At 38.0% G+C, this 18,156-nt stretch overlaps 1 protein-coding gene across 1 annotated transcript in view; it reads right to left on the reverse strand.

The window, feature by feature from the left end:
- Nucleotides 1-14,848, reverse strand: part of RNF180 (ring finger protein 180) — a 67,791-nt gene extending 52,943 nt beyond the window's left edge. Inside the window, exons 1-3 of the mRNA XM_058825900.1 lie at nt 14,837-14,848; nt 7,556-7,651; nt 2,954-3,895 (exon numbers count right to left, since the gene is read on the reverse strand). Of these exons, the coding sequence (XP_058681883.1) occupies nt 2,954-3,895; nt 7,556-7,651; nt 14,837-14,848 (1,050 nt within the window). The remainder of the gene's footprint in view (nt 1-2,953; nt 3,896-7,555; nt 7,652-14,836) is intronic.
- Nucleotides 14,849-18,156: the final 3,308 nt, after the last annotated feature.

Consider the following 18,156-nt stretch of genomic DNA (forward strand, 5'->3'; position numbering starts at 1 on the left):
TTTAGAAAAGCTTTAATTAAAGATAAAAGTGATATACTCAGTACTTTTGAGACACCTTTGAAAATATTTACCTCATATCAGGGTCTGCTGCACTGAAGCAATTCTTAAAAGTGTACTTAAATATACTTCTCACTGCCATTCCTTAAAACTCCTTCACTCAATCCTGCCCAAAAATCTCCCAGAGATTTATGTTTTGGTTTTTTTTGTTGTTTGTGAAGTTTTACTGATTGCTTAAGCATATATGGTATGTTAGAAATCACGGTTACAAAGCACCACAGATCAGCTTTCTACTGGAAGCACCAGAGTGACAAAATCCACATTTTTACAAGGATTGTTAGAATACCAAAGAAAAGGAATGAAAAGTAAAACTTGTAAAAAAAACCCAGAAGGATACCAGACTGACATGAAAGGCAAGCAGCCATGAAATGGAGTGCATGGCAGAGGACCATTCCCATTTACATGTCAGGCTGCACACAGGATGTGACCTTATAGACTAACATTCTCCTGGAAAGATACCTCAGCACTGGGAAACACAGCTGTACTAGCCACATGTGCATCTTGACATAGTCTAAGAAGTAGACCCATTTAAATATTCCATGCCATGCTTGCAAACTCTCACCAAAGAAAAAATAATCAATCCAAATCAAAGTATCTTCTTCTGAAAGCTGCTACCTGAAACCGACCACTTAGTTTACACACTAATTTTGAATTTTTGCATTTTGTAAACTGTATGTTTACTGATGAGAACTAACAGATTTATAAACTGTTTATAATTTTCTATACAGTATTGTAAGAGACTTAAAGATCAAAATTGCCTCAAAGACAGTTAAGCTCACCAAAAGATTTTGCTCATTATCACAGACCATACCAAAAGGCAACTGCTCCTTGGTGACTGCCCTGGCTCCCTGGCCCCCACCCTGCCACTGCTGGATATGCCTTTGTGAATTCCAGGAAATCTGGACAGTAAATGAAGCCACACAGCAGTAACTAGAGATAAGAGAAAGGTGGTATTATGGTGCAATAATCTCAGACTAGGAAGAGGTAGACAAGCTGGGGAAGCACTGATAATGAATACAAGGAATCCAGGAGAGCCAGCTCAGCAACTGTGATGAGCATCAGCTCTGACTGGGTCCAGCTCTGAAGAAGGATGCCATGGCCCACTGACTCAAAAGAAGAGGAAGACTGAGCATGGGACTAATCAGCATTGGAAACAAGCACATCATTTAACCAAGAGAACAGGAGAACTGTGTATCCAATGAGCATTGATTCCTTTGTTTGCTAAAGTGTACTGATGGGGAGAAGTTTTGAGTGACCTTTGACCCCCACTACTGAGTAGACCAGAAGAGGACCAATGACTAAACACCTAGAACCACAGCTGGTGATAACTTTTTACTTAATCTGCCTCTCTCAGTCTTTTTCACTCCCCTCCTCTCCTTTTCTATTTCTTTGTATCTCCCATTTACTGTTAAATGAAATCCATACTATTGCCTTCAGCATATGGTCTTGTTTACACCTTAATTTGGGTAGAGGCATCTCTCCAATAATTGGATCTTGACAAATGTAACTAAAAAAATGTAGGAATTGGTTAAGCAGGTTTTAACTAGAAAAAGGTCTGAAAGTATCCTTCTTAGCTATCAAAAATTCAGAAAATCTGTACAATGGTTTATTCTTGCAAGTAACATCTAAAGATTAAAGTGTCTGGAGAGACTCTAAGTGACATGATGGTGAAAATGCTCATATACATTGTGCTTGTACATCATCATTTCACTTACCAAAACAATGGATCTGGAATTTTTAAAGCCATTTTAGAGATCTAGACAGCTAAGAATTTTTATAGACTTATTAGAAAACAAGTATTTTATATGAAGACATCCAGACTCTTAGCTTTAGAGATGCATTTTACAAGAAGTTTTCAAAAGGTCTCAATACCAGTTTAATTCTTAAAGCAAAACATAAACCCTTCCCAAAGAAGAAATAATATATGCATACTATACTGAGAAGACTCATAATATTTCCCAGACCAATTACATTTTCAAGCTAGGTCTCAAATACAATTGAGGGAGACACCCTCTAAGTATCTCTCTTAAGTCTTGAATTCACAATGACAAACCTACCCAAAGCAGGAATAAATTGCTTGAGTAGATACAACTTCTCTTATTAGTTAGTATGTTTGTTTTTGATTACCACACAGTTGTTTCACTGCAGGAAATTTATGATGAGAAATTTTCTTTCAAAGGCATATTATCATTAGTCATTCTACTAAATTTGAGAGCAAACCAAAACTGTGTTAGTCATTTTATAACTTTTCTTCCCAGCCTTCCACCAAAAGCTGTGACTGCCTATGGCCTTTAATTCTATTCAGCTCTAGACGGTTTAAAGAAGGAAACCATTACAGTACAGTTGATAAGAATATGTAAAATTTTGTGTTAGATTACAAAGTATTTATCTACTAAAGACTAATATTTTAAATAGCAGTTGCCAACTGTTTACTCAAAGAAAAATATTTGTCCCATAACAAATAATAAAAGCATTTAAAACATTCTTAACTGCAAAGTTAACTCAAAAGGCCATTAGTTTAAAGTTAGAAAATTCTGACATGGTAGGGTTTTCTCATTTAGAAGATTCAAATATTTAGTTTTTCTTTAATCCCACTGATGAAATTTCACTATGTTTTTCCCCACTTCAAATTTACTATTACATCACAAAATAATAAGAACGCCAAAGAAAACCCATCATGTTTTGATTTTGCACAGAAAGAAAACTGGATATGATGAAATTAGAAAAAATCTACACATAGGAAGGGGTCATATATCTTTGCTTGCCTGATACCTGACTCTAGACAGTTCCACATTAAACCAGTATTAAAAGACAACATGAAAAAAAAGTCAGAATGATTTCTAAAAGTAAGTCAAACTTTACCAAAAAACCAGCATAAATAATTTTAAACACTTACTTGCTTCTGTAGACATTGCTCTCTCCTTCTCTGTTTTCTCCTCATGCTTTTTGACTTGTCTCTTTCTCTCTTACTCAGCTTTTGATTGAAGGAAATACTCATAGGCTGCACAAGAACACCAGGTGTGATGTACCGCTTGTCTTCTACAGCCCTTGTAGGCGAGGAAAGATTCATCATAAATGGTGACCCATCAGCAATGACACTCCCAGAAGATTGTCCGGTAACTTCAAAATCACACTCACTTTCTGTTTCTCTGTGTAGTAATGTGGTAACGGAAGTAACTTGAAATGGGTTTTGTAGTATGTCAGCACTGGAACTATACAGATCCTGAAAAGAACTACCATCTTTCCTATTGGACCCTAATTGAAAGCTCCCTTGTATGGAAGCGGGTGGATTTTCATTTTGGCCACAGTAAAGTATTCCCATGCTGCAAGTTTCATATAACACAGGTGACAAAACAAGTCTTTCTCCAGTATTTAAATCCAAGCTACGTGATCTTCTGTGAAAAGGTTTTGCAGTGCATGCATCTTTTACAGGACAGGAAGAAGGGAGATTTCTTTTTTGCTTTAATGCCTTTAAGGGAAGTTTTTTACTTTCCATCTCATATCTGGGAGCTCTTACTTCTAGACAAAGTGCTTCTGTTAATCTGCCAGCATCATTACTACTTCCAACTCTGTAGGAAAGTCCTTGATTTTTGATTTCTAAAGTTGCAGTTACCACTTCATGGCAGTTATCCTTGTCAAAACCGGACTGAATTTTGAGAAGCAAATGTTTTTCTGATGATTTTGACAATTTAACAGACAAAGGTGGCTGATGCTCAGTCCAACTTTTGCAGAAATGTCTATTTACTAGCTGTCCGCAGGAACATTCTTTGTTGCAAACAAAGCCCCCTAAGCAGGCCTCACAGAATGGACAGTGCAGTTTTCCAATTGTCCACTGTGCCTATTAACAAAAAGAGAAAAAAAAACCAAAAACTACACAACATGTTCACCGAAAATAAAAGAGCAGTAAATAATTACTGGAGTTATTTTCTCCCTTAGTAGGAAGACTTTCTTCTTGTTTTTCAAACACAATAAAAGACACTTCACAGGAGAAAGCAAATCCACGATAAATAATGTTCTGGTCAAATCTCTGCTTGCTACAGTGATAACTAATTCTGAGAAAACTAAAACACACATTGTAAAATGTAGACATGTTTAAAATTTATTGACAGATAGCATAATACTGCAATACTAATGAAAACATTAGGTCTTTAAAGCAGTGAAATCAATTTCCCAAGTTAATCTGGAACTGGCAAGCACAGCTTTTCAGCTGAGTGTTCTGAGTGCTGATACATTTGTTGCATACTAAGTACAGTGGAAGGAGATTTCTTATGAAAAGAATATGGCTTTTCACTTTGATTACTCCACAAAAGCTTAAAATGGTATTTTTATTTTGGTGTATGTAGCATAACAACATAATCTCTGTGTAGATACCATGACAAATCCTTAATACTCTATATATAAGGAGACAGTTATTTTCATTATTTATAATTCTATGAATTTCTTTTCAACCCTGAAGGCACTTTTTCAAAAGGAAATACATATAAAAGATCTATAAATGCCTACATAATAATACAACTCTTAGTCCTCCTACATATTTAGACAATTATTAGTATTTTCAGAAATTATAATAATCTGTCAGCAGCACTGTTGAGGACTAAAATTATGCAAGTGTTTGTAGGACCAAAGCCCAGGTGAGAAAAACATTATCAACTCCAGTCATACTTTACTAACTTGAGTATCTAAAGAACCACGAAGCTGCAGGACATTTCTAGTTTAAGCATTGTTTTCAGTTACAAATGTTCTCCAAGGTGATTTGGAAAGGTATGTCCATAACTGATGCTTGCCCTATTGAAAGCTACAGAAAATGTCAGAAAAAACAATTTAGCAGTTTCATAAAAAAACTCCAGTAACTTGTGTGGAAAAACCACACACATACAATGCTAGAAGTTCTGGAAACATTTATTTGAGAAACTTACTCCTGCCTTGTGGGTTAAAACCTCAAAATTACACAAAATACTAAAGATATATCTTTCATTGCACCAATGAGAAACTATTTCAATCTGGAAAGGTTTGTAGCTTGGAGAAAAAATAGCAGTTTACATATAACCAAAGCCTTTCAAATTCTTGAGAATTCTGTAAACATGCACAATCCCTCTCAGTTTATAAGGCTGACCAGTGTGTACACAGGCCATACCCAAAGAAGAATTACGCTTGTTCTGAGACTTACTCTTAAGTCTCCCACACTCCATTTCCCAGATGCCGGGGTCTAGACACTAAAATTAGGGGAAAAGCACTTTCCAGTGACTTTATTGGGTCTCTCTAGTGTAGAATAGCATCCTGAATCTTCAAATGGAGAAGCAGAGCAATTCACGAAAATTAAGAAGGCTAGAAGCCTGGAAAAAATGGATGTGCAAGACACAGTATGGAGGAAAAAGGACATCTCTAGGTTCCATGTGCACAGAGACTGGGAGATGAGGTGTGGTACCAAGGAGCCTGGGACTGATTTAGCATGAGTTTGGCAATGGAGTGTGGAAGCACTGACTCAGTAAAAGATGTAACAGCCTACTAGTGGAGGAGGTGGTAGGGGGAAAATCAGCAAGATCTGAAAGGGAGCTGAGGGTACACAGATTTAGTGATGGACTGCATAAAGAGGAAAAAACGGAAATGGCTGGAAAAAGAAACCAAAACAAGGGATAAGTGATGGGTAAAAGAAAATCCAGGTCAATAAAGGTCACCAGCAGCACTAGCTACATATTTGTAATTATTGAAGATTATCTATATACTAATATGTACATGAAATCCAAGGAGATTGGTTAAGAACAGGGACAGATGGCAAAAAAGAACTGGCTGGGAAGCAGTGGGTTTTTACAGCCTACAAATAGATTTTGCACTTATGTAAAATGATTTAGCCTTTGATTCAGGAGTCATACAGGAGAAAATAACACATGATCGCAAAATTATTCAGAGCCCAGGAGGATCTGGAGATAAATCAGAATTGTTTAACACCCCCCACCCCCCCACATTTAGCCATAAAAACACAGGATCTTGCCAGAGGAGACAAAGTGAATGAGGCAAGAGTTCCAAGGATAATGTGATACAATGAACACAATGATGTCAAAGGTGCACACAGTAAATTGCATTGTCTGCCTTTCTCACCAGAGGAGAACTGCTCCTCTGCAACCTTAAGCAAATGTGTCAAGCAGTCCACAGGCTTTGTATTTCCTTGGTCCCCAATTTGACCCTCCAGGTTTATAAATGCAGAAGCTAAAGGTCCAAAAGAATAATTTAAGAGCTAAAGGTGAAAAGAATATTACTATCAATATTGAATCCAATTATACTGAAATAATTTAAGAGGCAAAAAAACTGTAAAAACCTGCCTCCTTATTATTAAAGAGTCATGATTAGGCAATATTGCAAAGTGAGGAAATAACTCATGAGCTGTAATTTTCAAACACACCTCCAAGATTAGTGTTTCTGAACATAACTATTCTGTTATGTTCATTGAAGTAGAAGAGACAACTAATTTTAAAAAGTTTAATTAATTTTTAACAAAAAACCCAGAAAGAGCAATACAAAGAAGGAAAATGAAGTTTTTAAAATTTTTCAATGCTTAGTTCTACAGTCATAACAATTTTTTTCTCTTTATGCATCATCTTCATGGGTTTGCTTAGGGCAGAAATTACTTAAAATATAGTAAAATTTTACACTGAAGTCTAAGGAAAAAGAAATGCAAATATCATTTACTTATTAAAATCAAAGATTCTTAAAAGAAAATCTGTGCTGCAAAAAGTACAGCTTCTGCTTATTAGTATCTAAGCCCCAACATTAATTTCTAGATCTAAAACAACTTTAAGAAAACACCAACAGAAGAAGTCAGTACAACAAGAAATTTATGAGCTGGTTTGTAATTTCAAATGTGCAGTTAAAACTCAAAAAAGCTGTGACACGGGCTTGTCATCAGACCTTTGAATTTTCAGGAAGGTATCTACTTTCTATATGTATGACATAAGAGCATATGTCTTAGCATATAGAAATGTACATATGTCTTAAATATACTTATGTTTAAGTATAAAAGACTTAAATATAAAACACATTCCAAAAACTGATCTCTTAACAAACCTCCAATCCACTTTTATGGGGAAATATGCTTCTGTTGTCACTGTCAACCTACATGTTAGTACTGCAAGATACGATGATCAAAACAAAGCAAACCGCAAAGCCTAGGTAATAAATATAATATCAAGCATTGACAAACATGGAGAGATGCCCATGACATTTATGGAAAACCACAGACACATTCATCAGTTAAAGAGCAGGAAACAGAATTTATCACTTGTAGCACTTCTGCATATGTTAAAAACGAAACAAAATTAAACAACATTTAAGAGAGGAAAATAAATCTGTAAATGGTAATGATAGAAGTTCCTCAGAAGAATTCCCTCAGTTAAAAGGTCTCTGTAAAATACATGGATCTTGCCAGAAAAGTGTCCTTGAAATTTGTCCCCTTAATTATTTTACATGTTGAATAATAAAGATGCAAGAAAAAAAAAATATCTACCTTTTCAATGACACATTTCACCCACTCTGGAATGGCTTCTAAGCTTACATGCCATACATTGCAAGAATTCTGAGCAGCAGCTGAAGGTTGTGATATCTGCTAATAAAACAATTGTATTGGTACTCAAAATTTATGTAAGCTTTTTTTTTCTTCAAATATAGCCAGAAGTCAGCTCCCCAAAATCAGTAAACATTAAAAAATTATAAACTTCAAATATGATATGCTTTTTTAAGCTAAAAACCAGGTAGATACTGTCAATAGATCTCTATTTCTGTATCTAAGAACATTGGGCAAACTCCACTGAGGAAATGTAGGTGTCTGGAGGTGTTTTTGTTTTGTTTAAAAGAACAGAAAGTATGCAGTTGCAGGCCTTCTAAGAATATTTGGAAATTGATTTTAGAATCAGTGTAAGCTGGCATAATTTTTCAGTAAAGACAGAAAAATATAGTTTACATGAAGACTGTAATCAGCAATGCACAAATGCAACAAGTGGAATTCATTTTCTAGTGCTTTTTAGAATAAATAACAGAGTAACCAGGTAATCTCAGTACCTTTAGAGTTTTTACTGCAATAATATGATCAACTGAAGAGAAAAAAAATCTAAAAACCTGTAGCGTTTCACTAATTGATACTAAAATAAAAGCAATTAGCTAACTAATCTGGAAAACTGTGGATTTTATTAAAGAAAAAATAATAAAGTTATTGGAATAAAAAATTCATTTTGCTAAAAATTAAAAGTGTGACTACAGGCAGAAGATAGAAGCTTTGAAAAATTCTCCAAGTATCGATAGAAGACAGATGGATCAATTTATTATGTCTATGCTGGATTTTTTGTCCTATCTGTGAAGACTACCTGCACTTCAAAATGGATATAATTATTAGTGTTTATACTATGTTTGTAATTTCAACATTTGTTTTAAAACTTGTTTTATATTTTTTCATTCATAATATAGCTATGTCTTTGACTGAAGGTCTAAAATTCACCTGTGAAAACACACTGAAAACATTACTCTTCTTATCATAGTACTGTCCTTGCCTCCCAACCTCTTTAGATACAGTGCTAAATTACACTTTTTTATATGCTATCTACATAACTGGAGAAGAAGCTGCTTCAGTCATGTGCACAATGATGGGTGGACCTCCACTCACAACTGAAAGCTTCACCATGGGAAGCTTGGACAAAGATAACTCCTTCTTTTCACTACATTTTTTCCATGGAAGCAGGTGGAATTCATCCCTAAAAATCACTTCAACCCACACAAAAAAGAACCATCAAATATAAAGTGTGAAAATTATTCCAGAACTTCAAGCTCTGTAAGCAGAGTGATTAAAATGGGGTTTATGGATAATACTATCATGACCTTAAAAAGTAACTTTGTTTTTACACCTACTGGCTGTACCCCTCTAATGCCAGAAAGAACGTTGTTGCATTACTAATGCGTTAATGAAAACATCACCACCTTTTCTGCTATTTGCTTTTTAACTTTGATTCAAGAGGCTGTAAGCCTTTTTGACACATCTGGAAAGACCCTAGGTCTTTATGATTAGTAGCTGCCATTATAAAACAGTAGGAAATACTCTGTCATAGTTTTATTCTCTGTAATTATCCTTCTGTTTGTCTTTAATAAAGACAATATAAATTACTGAGCAGGCCATAACCCTGCTCAGGGCAGACTAATCTTCTGAACTATTTTTATGCACAGACTATGGCCCATATTTAAAAAATGAAGAGCAAAATTTTCTGATTCTACACACAGTTAACTAGCACAGTGGAAATTAGAATCAGTCTTTAAAATACACCTTATACACAAATAATTGTCCTTTAAGAGATATTAAAAAAAAAAAACAAAAAAAAAACTGCTATGAAACCATCAAAACCAAATCCAAAATATATTTCTATATTACAAATGGTGATGCTCTATACAGGCTAGTAGTCAGGTGTCCATGAACACCAGCCTGCATGTTGCAGAACATGAAAGTTATCACTGGCTTGTTGAAGGTTATCGTAACTTGGCTTCACTAAAATTACTTCCTACACTACTCTCTACAGAACTCCACTACTCTCTACTTACCTCCACAAGAGATTAATTACAAACTGAGGCTAAGTCTAATATTTCTCATTAATTTAAAATAAATGGCACCAGAAGAACTTACAAACTCCCTCAAAAGAAGCTATACTTACTTTGGATGTTTTTTTCCCATTACATTTTGCAAGAAAAACAGAATTTGCTATACATTTTCTACATCTCCAGCAATGTAGAACACCAGCCTCTTGGTTGTTCATTATGTCAGCTTGGGATTTTGCACTTCTGTATGCTGACCTGTAAAGACCACAAAACATACAATTTGGTCACCTGTTGAAACACCACTTTTGTCTTGAGACCCTGAAGTCCATAAATATTCCCACCACCTGTAGAGGAGACTAATACTTTACTTCCAAACATTCTCTGATCTTGTATAGCATGACAGCTAGATGTTTTAAACAGTCACATGAAACAGATGGTTTTATTTCTAGGTTGCACAAAGAACTAGAAAGCAACAGCAACAAAACAATTAAAACCAAAATAAAATAAAACAAAACTGGCCAATCGATCAAATAAAAAACTTGTCCAATATTTGGACAAAAGAGAACTCCAGTTTTCCTGGAATATGTTCATAGGAATAAGTCATTGCTATCCTAAGCAATAAATAAACATACACACATATAATGCCACATAAGAATAATGAATGCCAACATAAAACTATAGATGACAGACTCTTTTCTCAGCATGTCCCTGGAGGCTTGTTCCCTTAAATTATTTTGTGTAAAAGGATGAGCACTACTGGTGCGACCATTTTTCATGGATGTGTATTAACATCCTTGTGAAACAGGACCTAAATTAAGACAAGGACAAGGCAAATATTCTATTTTTCTCTTTTTGTGTCTTGTTGTGTCCTGATTGTCTCTCTGGTCTTCTCCAGCTTGTTCCAAAGTCTTCCCTTTTTGTCATGTTTTCTCCAAAGATCATCCAGCTCTTCTTTTGAAGGACTTATGTTTTTACCCCTTGTGCTAGATACATAAAAAAAAAATAAAAATTTCACCTACATGGCAACTCAAGCCCTATAATAGAGTTAGGCCTACTCAGAATGCTGAAGTAAGTGTACAGCGCTCACTAACGGGCATTCTGGAGTATAAAACTAAAAATCAGTGTCAAAAGTTTCAGTCCAAACATCTGACTGCAACTATTTTAACATTTAAATTTTTTCAGTTTTCACTAAAGAAAGTTTGAGGTATTCACTACAGGCTGTCCGAAGTGCAGTTTGCCTTGTTGAAACAGACAGACTTGTATTTCCCCATTTCTACCTTTCCTTTTTCTGCCTTGTTTTCTGATTTAATCAAAGACAATGAAACACACAGAGAGGTGTGTAATAAAGGTTACATAATACCTTTTATTTACATCTGAGGTCTTCATTCATTCACATTTTTTACTTTTCTACAAAAGCAAAGGTCTGAAATACAGTTTGACCAAGACAAGCAGAAATGTGTGTACATACAGCAGACTCTGTGGGATATGGAGTTATAATTGTTAAAACTTGTTAAAGCTTATGTTCACCAGAGGGCCCTGTGTGAAGGCACAGCTGCAGGATAGATGGTTAGAAGTCATTTAGTTATCTTGGGGGGTGAGATATAGTTATGACTTGTGGACAGCACACTGCAGCTGAGCCAGCCAATAGGTGCCCTCCTCCTCTTATGTTTTGGTTTTGTCTGGTTGAGACTAAAGGTATAAAAGGGGGGTAACTTCTACATTAAAGTGATTTCCTTTGCATGCACAAAGAGGTCTGTGTCTTTGCCCCCCATTGCTACAACTCTGAGCTCAAGTGTATGTTTTTAACAATCAGATCCACTCTCAGCTTAAAAAGTGAAATTAAGGCATACAATAAATATTTTCTTGCAATATCACAATTAAAATGAAGTTTTGTTAAGGGTCTATTAACAAATCTTAGGACAGCCAAGCAAAAGATCATGCAAACTAAGAACTTATACTAGTAACCTGTCTTGTTTTTTATAAAAATTCAATGATTCAAATGCTTCGACTTAAGCAGAACTTCAATTTTTATGTAACTTTTTACTAACCCACATATGACAGTGCTGCTGCTTTTTGTATAAGACAAATTTCAAAAGTGGAATGTATAAAATAACAAACCTGTCTAGGAATGATTTTTAAAAAGTAAATTCATTCTCTGATGATTTTCACAGATGCTATCACTTTGCTGTTATAACATTAGGCAACCACAGGGTATTGAGAGAATGATTATCAGTTATGAATTTCTTCATATCACTTACTTTAAAGCTGTTCTGTCGCACTATATTAGGAACGGTGAAGCAGTATGAGATGACTCTCTTAGCTGCATTGTCCAAGAGGGAAAAGTTCATTATTATTAATCTTCTTCTATACACGTGTTCAAGAAGGTCTGAGAGGCAAAACTCTCATTGGTCATTAAAGCAACACATCACCAGCATTGGTTAAATGGAACACCACCTCTTGACTAAACAACACTTGCAAATTGTTGTCCTTTACCAAGGACTGTTTGGATTCCATTGTATGCTTTCCCAGGCCAGAGGGAGAAGCCTGTGTGACTTAGTTTCACACAGGCTCTGTTCCCTGCTTGCTTTTTGCATTTAGTATCCACACTGTTCTAATTAATTAATTCTTCAAAAATTCATAACACACTTCTAGAATTAATTTAATTTTACAACTGTTCAGCACGAGCCTCAATCTAAGATCAATCAGGATGGACTGAAAGACATTTCGCATGCACTTAGCTCAGACATTCTTTTTAGGTACAGCCATATCCTCATCTACTCAAATATCTTCTTGAAATGAGGCGATGTATACCCTGCAAAACTTATTATGCTGTATTATTTTTATCCAGATGATATATTGTCTATATACATTCTGTTCCCCTTAGAGAAAAGGATGTCTTGTTGAACAGCTGCTTCATTTGAAGCTTATGACTGAAGCAGGGCAAAAACCACTTGGTGACGAAGACCTCTCAACAATCAGATATAAAACTGATGAATAAATGCACTTGCTATATTTAAAAGACAGGATTCAAGTCATTCGAAAGCTCTCTAAGGATCACTGGCATTTGAGCTGATGTAAACATCCTTCTTATCCACATAATATCTTACAAGTTTTACTGCAAAATAAAAGTACTTTTATTTATTTAGTTAGTTTAGCTACACCCTTTGAAAGGTTCTTAGTTGAGCATGTATCTTTTATTTAAAATTACACTTACATAAGAGAAATAAGTGCATAGTATAAGTGTAATAACACACATAGCATGGGGTGTATTTTGCGTAACCAAGAGGGCTGATAGTGAACTACACATGGAAAAAATCCAACTCAAATGGATACCTTTTTAATATTATGGTACAGCAGGCTGAAGCATTCCTCTGGCCTAGGAGTATTTAAAAACTAAAATTCCTGTAGGTGTATTAAAAACCTCCATCTGTCTTTTGCAATTCTTACAAAGGACAGAAGAAACTCTACAGATGAACATTAACATATTGCAGAGGTTTCTCCGCACATCATGTTTCTCATTTATCACATCAGCACTCACTTTTATTTTGTTTTGAACATAAGTTCAAATAAACGCATATGAACACAGGATTTGGAAGTGGGTTTTTTTTGTTAAACGCAGTTTAACCCTAGTGTTTTGGGTATATTTTTCTATGTTTCATTTGTCTTGGTTTGCATGTAAAATTGTTAAAAGGCATCTTGTTCTCCTTCAGCAAAAAGGTTCTACATAAAGATAAAAGTTTTTCATTTGGAACTCCAAAAATAGTGTCAGGCCCTGAGTGGGCCTTTTCGTCTTAGTATTAAGTCATGTGTGTTGTGGCTGTACTGCTTTCAAGTCAGTTGCTTTGTGTGAGCTCATGTTTGCCTCCAAAACAGCATGCAGACAGATCAGAGTGTTAAAAAGTCTGTATTTTTCCATGGCTTCTATCTGATGACCTTCAAACTCTTTTCTATTTTTTTGGTCGCAGTAAAACCAGTAGCAGAGTCCTAAGGCTTTCTTTCCAAGCCAGTTTCAGTTCCCTTTCCTGGAAATCATTGGTCCAGTCTCTTAGAGACCTTCAATGAAGATTTTACAGCCTTCCCAAACTATTTCGTTGTCTCTTTATCTTTTATTATTAACTTTTCCCCTAATACCTAAATGGAATTTTCTTGTAATTTCCTTTATTTGCTGTGAATGCAAAGAACAAAATTGCTCCCTTTCTTCTGTGCAGAACATTTTACAACTTTAAACATGTATATTAGCTCCCCTTCAATCCTGTCTTTGAACTAAATACTTTTTTCTCTTTTTCCTCAGAGATAATGCTTTCTTGATCTCCAACTGTCACTGCTGTTTTGTGAGCACCTTCAAATGGGTCAGCTACTCTTGCTGAATGCAAGTTCTGGATGCAGAACTCACTGAAGTTTTACCAAATGAGGAGACTAGACAGGTTACATAAATTTTCAAGGGGGAAAAAAATCCTATTTATATCCAAATTTCTTATAAAATCCAAATTGTATAAAGTATTATATTTTGGTCTTTCTGCCTTCAAAAAATATTGCTAAAAAACATGAAGTACAACTCCAGTTAAAAATTCTTATATGTTCACAGTGAAGAACTAAACACAATCCCATAAATTTCTGTTGAAATCTGGTCTAGAATTTCAACTAACTTGCCCTTCATTCACAAATATATAAAAATGGGAAAATGAGTGTAGCACCACAAGCAGTTATCCATGTCATTTCTTCAAAAATCACCTGCGACCCCTTCAGAATACTGCAGCCATGAAAATTACAATATTAGGTTGCAGCAAGAAACTAGGGCACTAAAACTTCAGCAATAGTTACTTAGAGTCTTAAAAAAAAATAGGCGTCAGCTTTGTAAGAGGATGAAAGAGAAAAGCTAAATGAGCTGTCCTAGTGAACAAGAGTCCATACCCCAAGTTCCTGCTCCCAGATAAGGAGGAACTGATAGGTTACCAGCCAGAAAAACAACCAGGGAAGACATTAGGGTACATTTAAAAACTTGTGTCTAGTTCCTGATCTCCAAAGTATTTCTGATTAAAGAAGCGCGTTAAAAAAAACCAACAAACTAGTTCAACAATGTTTTTCAATAAAATAGCACTTAAGATGGGGAGACAGAAAAGAAAATTTAAACAACTGTCTCCAGGCTGCCAAAGAGAAGCAGAAAGATACACCATCTGCTTCGCTGCGTCTCCTTCTCGTCTATGAACTCTCCTACCATTTCAGCCATTGCGTGATCAGCTTCGGTATCATGGAAGTTAGTAACAGTGATGACTAGTGGATGTCAGAGGGTAGTGAGTGTGATACTTTCTTTTGTAGCAAGACTAACCTCTGTAATTATAGGGATTAAAAAAAATAATAATTAAAAAAAAGGTACTTGCAACGTATTTCTTGACTTGCTAAACCCCCTAGTGCATGCTGCTTAAGTCAACAGGTCTTCCAGCCAGGATATGTAGTGTGTAAACAGCTTTGACAGGGAACAGACCTGGCGGGTCACTGGACGACCACAGATGGCCGTGTTACTTCGTTTTATCCAAGAGATCCCAAGATCAGAGCTGTCTGTTTCATGCTCTTACACATACAGGCATTTGCTGTTGCACGAAGTGAAGAGCGAAACAAGCAGGAATAGGGTGCCCTTGTCTCAGCACAGCGCGGGACACCAGGCTGGGCGCTGCCGCAGCCACTGCCCCGGACACCCCCGAGCCCGCCCAGGCACAACCGGGCGCGCCGGGTGCTGAGGCGGCGGCCCCGGCGAGTTAACCCCGGGCAAGAGGAAGGCAGAGGACTGCCCCTCAGGCGGGCGCCGGGCTCACCCGGGCACGGACAGCCCGGCCGCTCCCTCGGCTCGGGGAGGGTGTCCGCGCCGCCGCGCTCACCCCGCACCCCCCGCGCCCCCGGCCCGGGCCCGCCTCGGCCCCACGGGCGGCTGCGGCGCCTCCCGCCGCCCCGGCCCCGCTCAGCTCACCGGGCCGCGCCGCGCGGGGCTGCGAGGAGAAGGCGACGGCACTGGAGAGACCGGGCGGGCGGGGAAGGGGTTGCGCAGCAGCAGCTGCTCCCGCGAACGGGAAGAGACGGGAGACAAACGGCGGCGGAAAGCGCTCCGCCAGCGCGGCCCCTGCTCTCGGGAGGCACACGGCAGCAGCCCGGGCCGCTCAGGCGGCCGGCGGGAGACCCTCGGCGGCGGTGAGGCCAGCCGTACTGTCGCGGGGACAGGGGCAAAGCCCGCTCCAGCCTACGCCGCGCCGAGCCCCGAGGCCGGTACGTCCTCTCGTCTCCTGAGTGACAGAGATGGAGCGGGGTGGGGTCAGCGCTGGCGGCAAGCTGTGACCAGGGAGAAGAGAGGCGGAGGGAATTAAGGTTAAGGGAATGAGCGAAAACTTTTCAACTGGGACAGTTCACATTGAAATGGCCGTTCCCTCTGGCCCGAGGAGTAATCCGATACCCAGAGGTCGTACTTTCATAGCGCGAGGCCAGTGACATCGCAGGACTCGGCGAGCGCCCACCGGCCGTCACCTGGTGGGCAGGGTGTCCTCAGCAGCCCCCGACTGTCCTAATGTGCAGCAAGAGAAAGGAGGAAGCATTACATGAAATGGGGAGAGTGAATGAAGTACACTTATGAATGGGTGTTGGGAATTGCTGCATATCACGCGGGGCTCCATGGAAAGGAGGGTTGCCTGCGGCCCCCTGTGCCGCGGCAGCCAAGAGAAGCGAGCTGGCGACTTGCAGCCATCCGCCGGCGTCTTTTGCACCTCGGTGGGGATTTGCTCTCTTGCGGTGGCACTGTGACTTGACCTGGAGCTGATACGTGCTCGTAGCTGACAATCTGCTAATGATGCTAATGCTAATGTCAATCTTCAAACACAGGAAGGGAACAATTTTAAAGCAATGTGAGAGAAAGAGAGGCTGGAAGATTGCTGAGGAAAATTAAATTGGCCTCTGTTCACTTCTTTGCCTGTGGAGGTGATTTGGAAAACTGAAACCTCCATTTCAGGTTTTCTCCTATATTTATGATATATAATTTCTGTGATTTTTCTTGCATTTCAATTAATATACAATCCCTACAGGTCAAGACAAGAATATATTATCAGGTAGCTGTTTTGCATAATGTACAACTAATAGTAAGATCTGGGCTCTCATGGACACCAAAGTGCACTGCATGAGATTACAACATGAGATGTTGTGCTAATTGCTACTTTTTCTTCCTTAGTGTGAACCCAGTAAAGCACATCATAAGAAGGATGCTCCCAATAATTAAATTCTGTTTTACTCTGCCATGTACAGTACAGCGACTACATGTAGGAGAAACAAACAGTTATTTTCAAATAATTTATAGCGTGCTACAGGATGCTCAAATTTAGACTAAAATGATTATTATAAAAAGCAACATTTATCAGTCATAAAGAATTGCTGTTTATAAGGCATGTTTTAGCAAACATAGTTGATAAAGCTATAGAGAAACATGTGAAATAGATGAATGGAAGAAATAAAATACAGATTAAAATAACAAGTTTAAGACATTTGAGGCCTCAACTTCTGACATAAAATAATGTTGAAAATACTAGGAGAGAGATGTTTTAAATTTTCTTCATCTTATATGCTTCAGTTTAAGTAGGATGTAGGGTTGGACTACATGAATTTAATGGAATCTCACAGATAAAGAGAAATAGTCGTGAAAGTGGCACTGAGGGTAAGAAATGAAAAGGACCGTATGGCTCATGTTGCAGCAAATGGAACGAGGAAAAATTTACTGCTGACTACAAGACTATATTTAGAGCCATTCAGCTGTACTGTACTCTATTGATTATCTTATAGATAATGTTTGTCTATCATGGGTAGCTGGACTGTAGAAGGCTGGAGAGGATGAATTGTGCTGTGGCTTTGGGACTCATGACAGGCTGATGCCGTAGTTAATTCCAAGGCAGGCTGTATATTAAATGCCTTTTGCTGGAATTGCCCCTTAAGTCTATGGTAGGAGTTCAAGGATCACTGCCAAAATAACACAGTAAAGGCATGAACCAGAGAGTGTCTTTGCTGTTGTGAGGCATTGATTGTGTCTTGGGAAGACTGCATTGAAGGTCTGTGCAGTGGGTCATTGAACACTGAGGCACCCAGCAGGGCTGCAGCGTTTGGTGCATGCACAGTGGCACATTCTGTTTTCATGCCCAGGACAATGGAGACTATATCCAGCTCACAGGTACTCTATGAGAACCTCTAACAAGAGGTCATGTGTAGCCCTGAAAACTCAGCTTCTGAGCTTGCTGACATGGTTTTCTAAGACTTTCCCAGGACAGTAACCGTAAACATAGAGATAGGTATACATTCTTTCTGTTACATGTCTTGGGATGGACATCTCTCATGGCCAGTGCAGTGAGAAAGTGTTATCCTGACCATCCAATACCTGGCCGTGGTCAGAAACCTATAAATCCTGGGAGGAAAAATAAACTTTTTCTTCCTTTCACCACACCTCGAGCTGTGTCCGTGTGATCTATTCAGCACCAGCGGCAACAGTCATGTATTCCAATAACCACACCAGGAACA

This window comes from Poecile atricapillus, chromosome Z, assembly GCF_030490865.1.
Source record: "Poecile atricapillus isolate bPoeAtr1 chromosome Z, bPoeAtr1.hap1, whole genome shotgun sequence".
NCBI classification, from domain to species: domain Eukaryota; kingdom Metazoa; phylum Chordata; class Aves; order Passeriformes; family Paridae; genus Poecile; species Poecile atricapillus.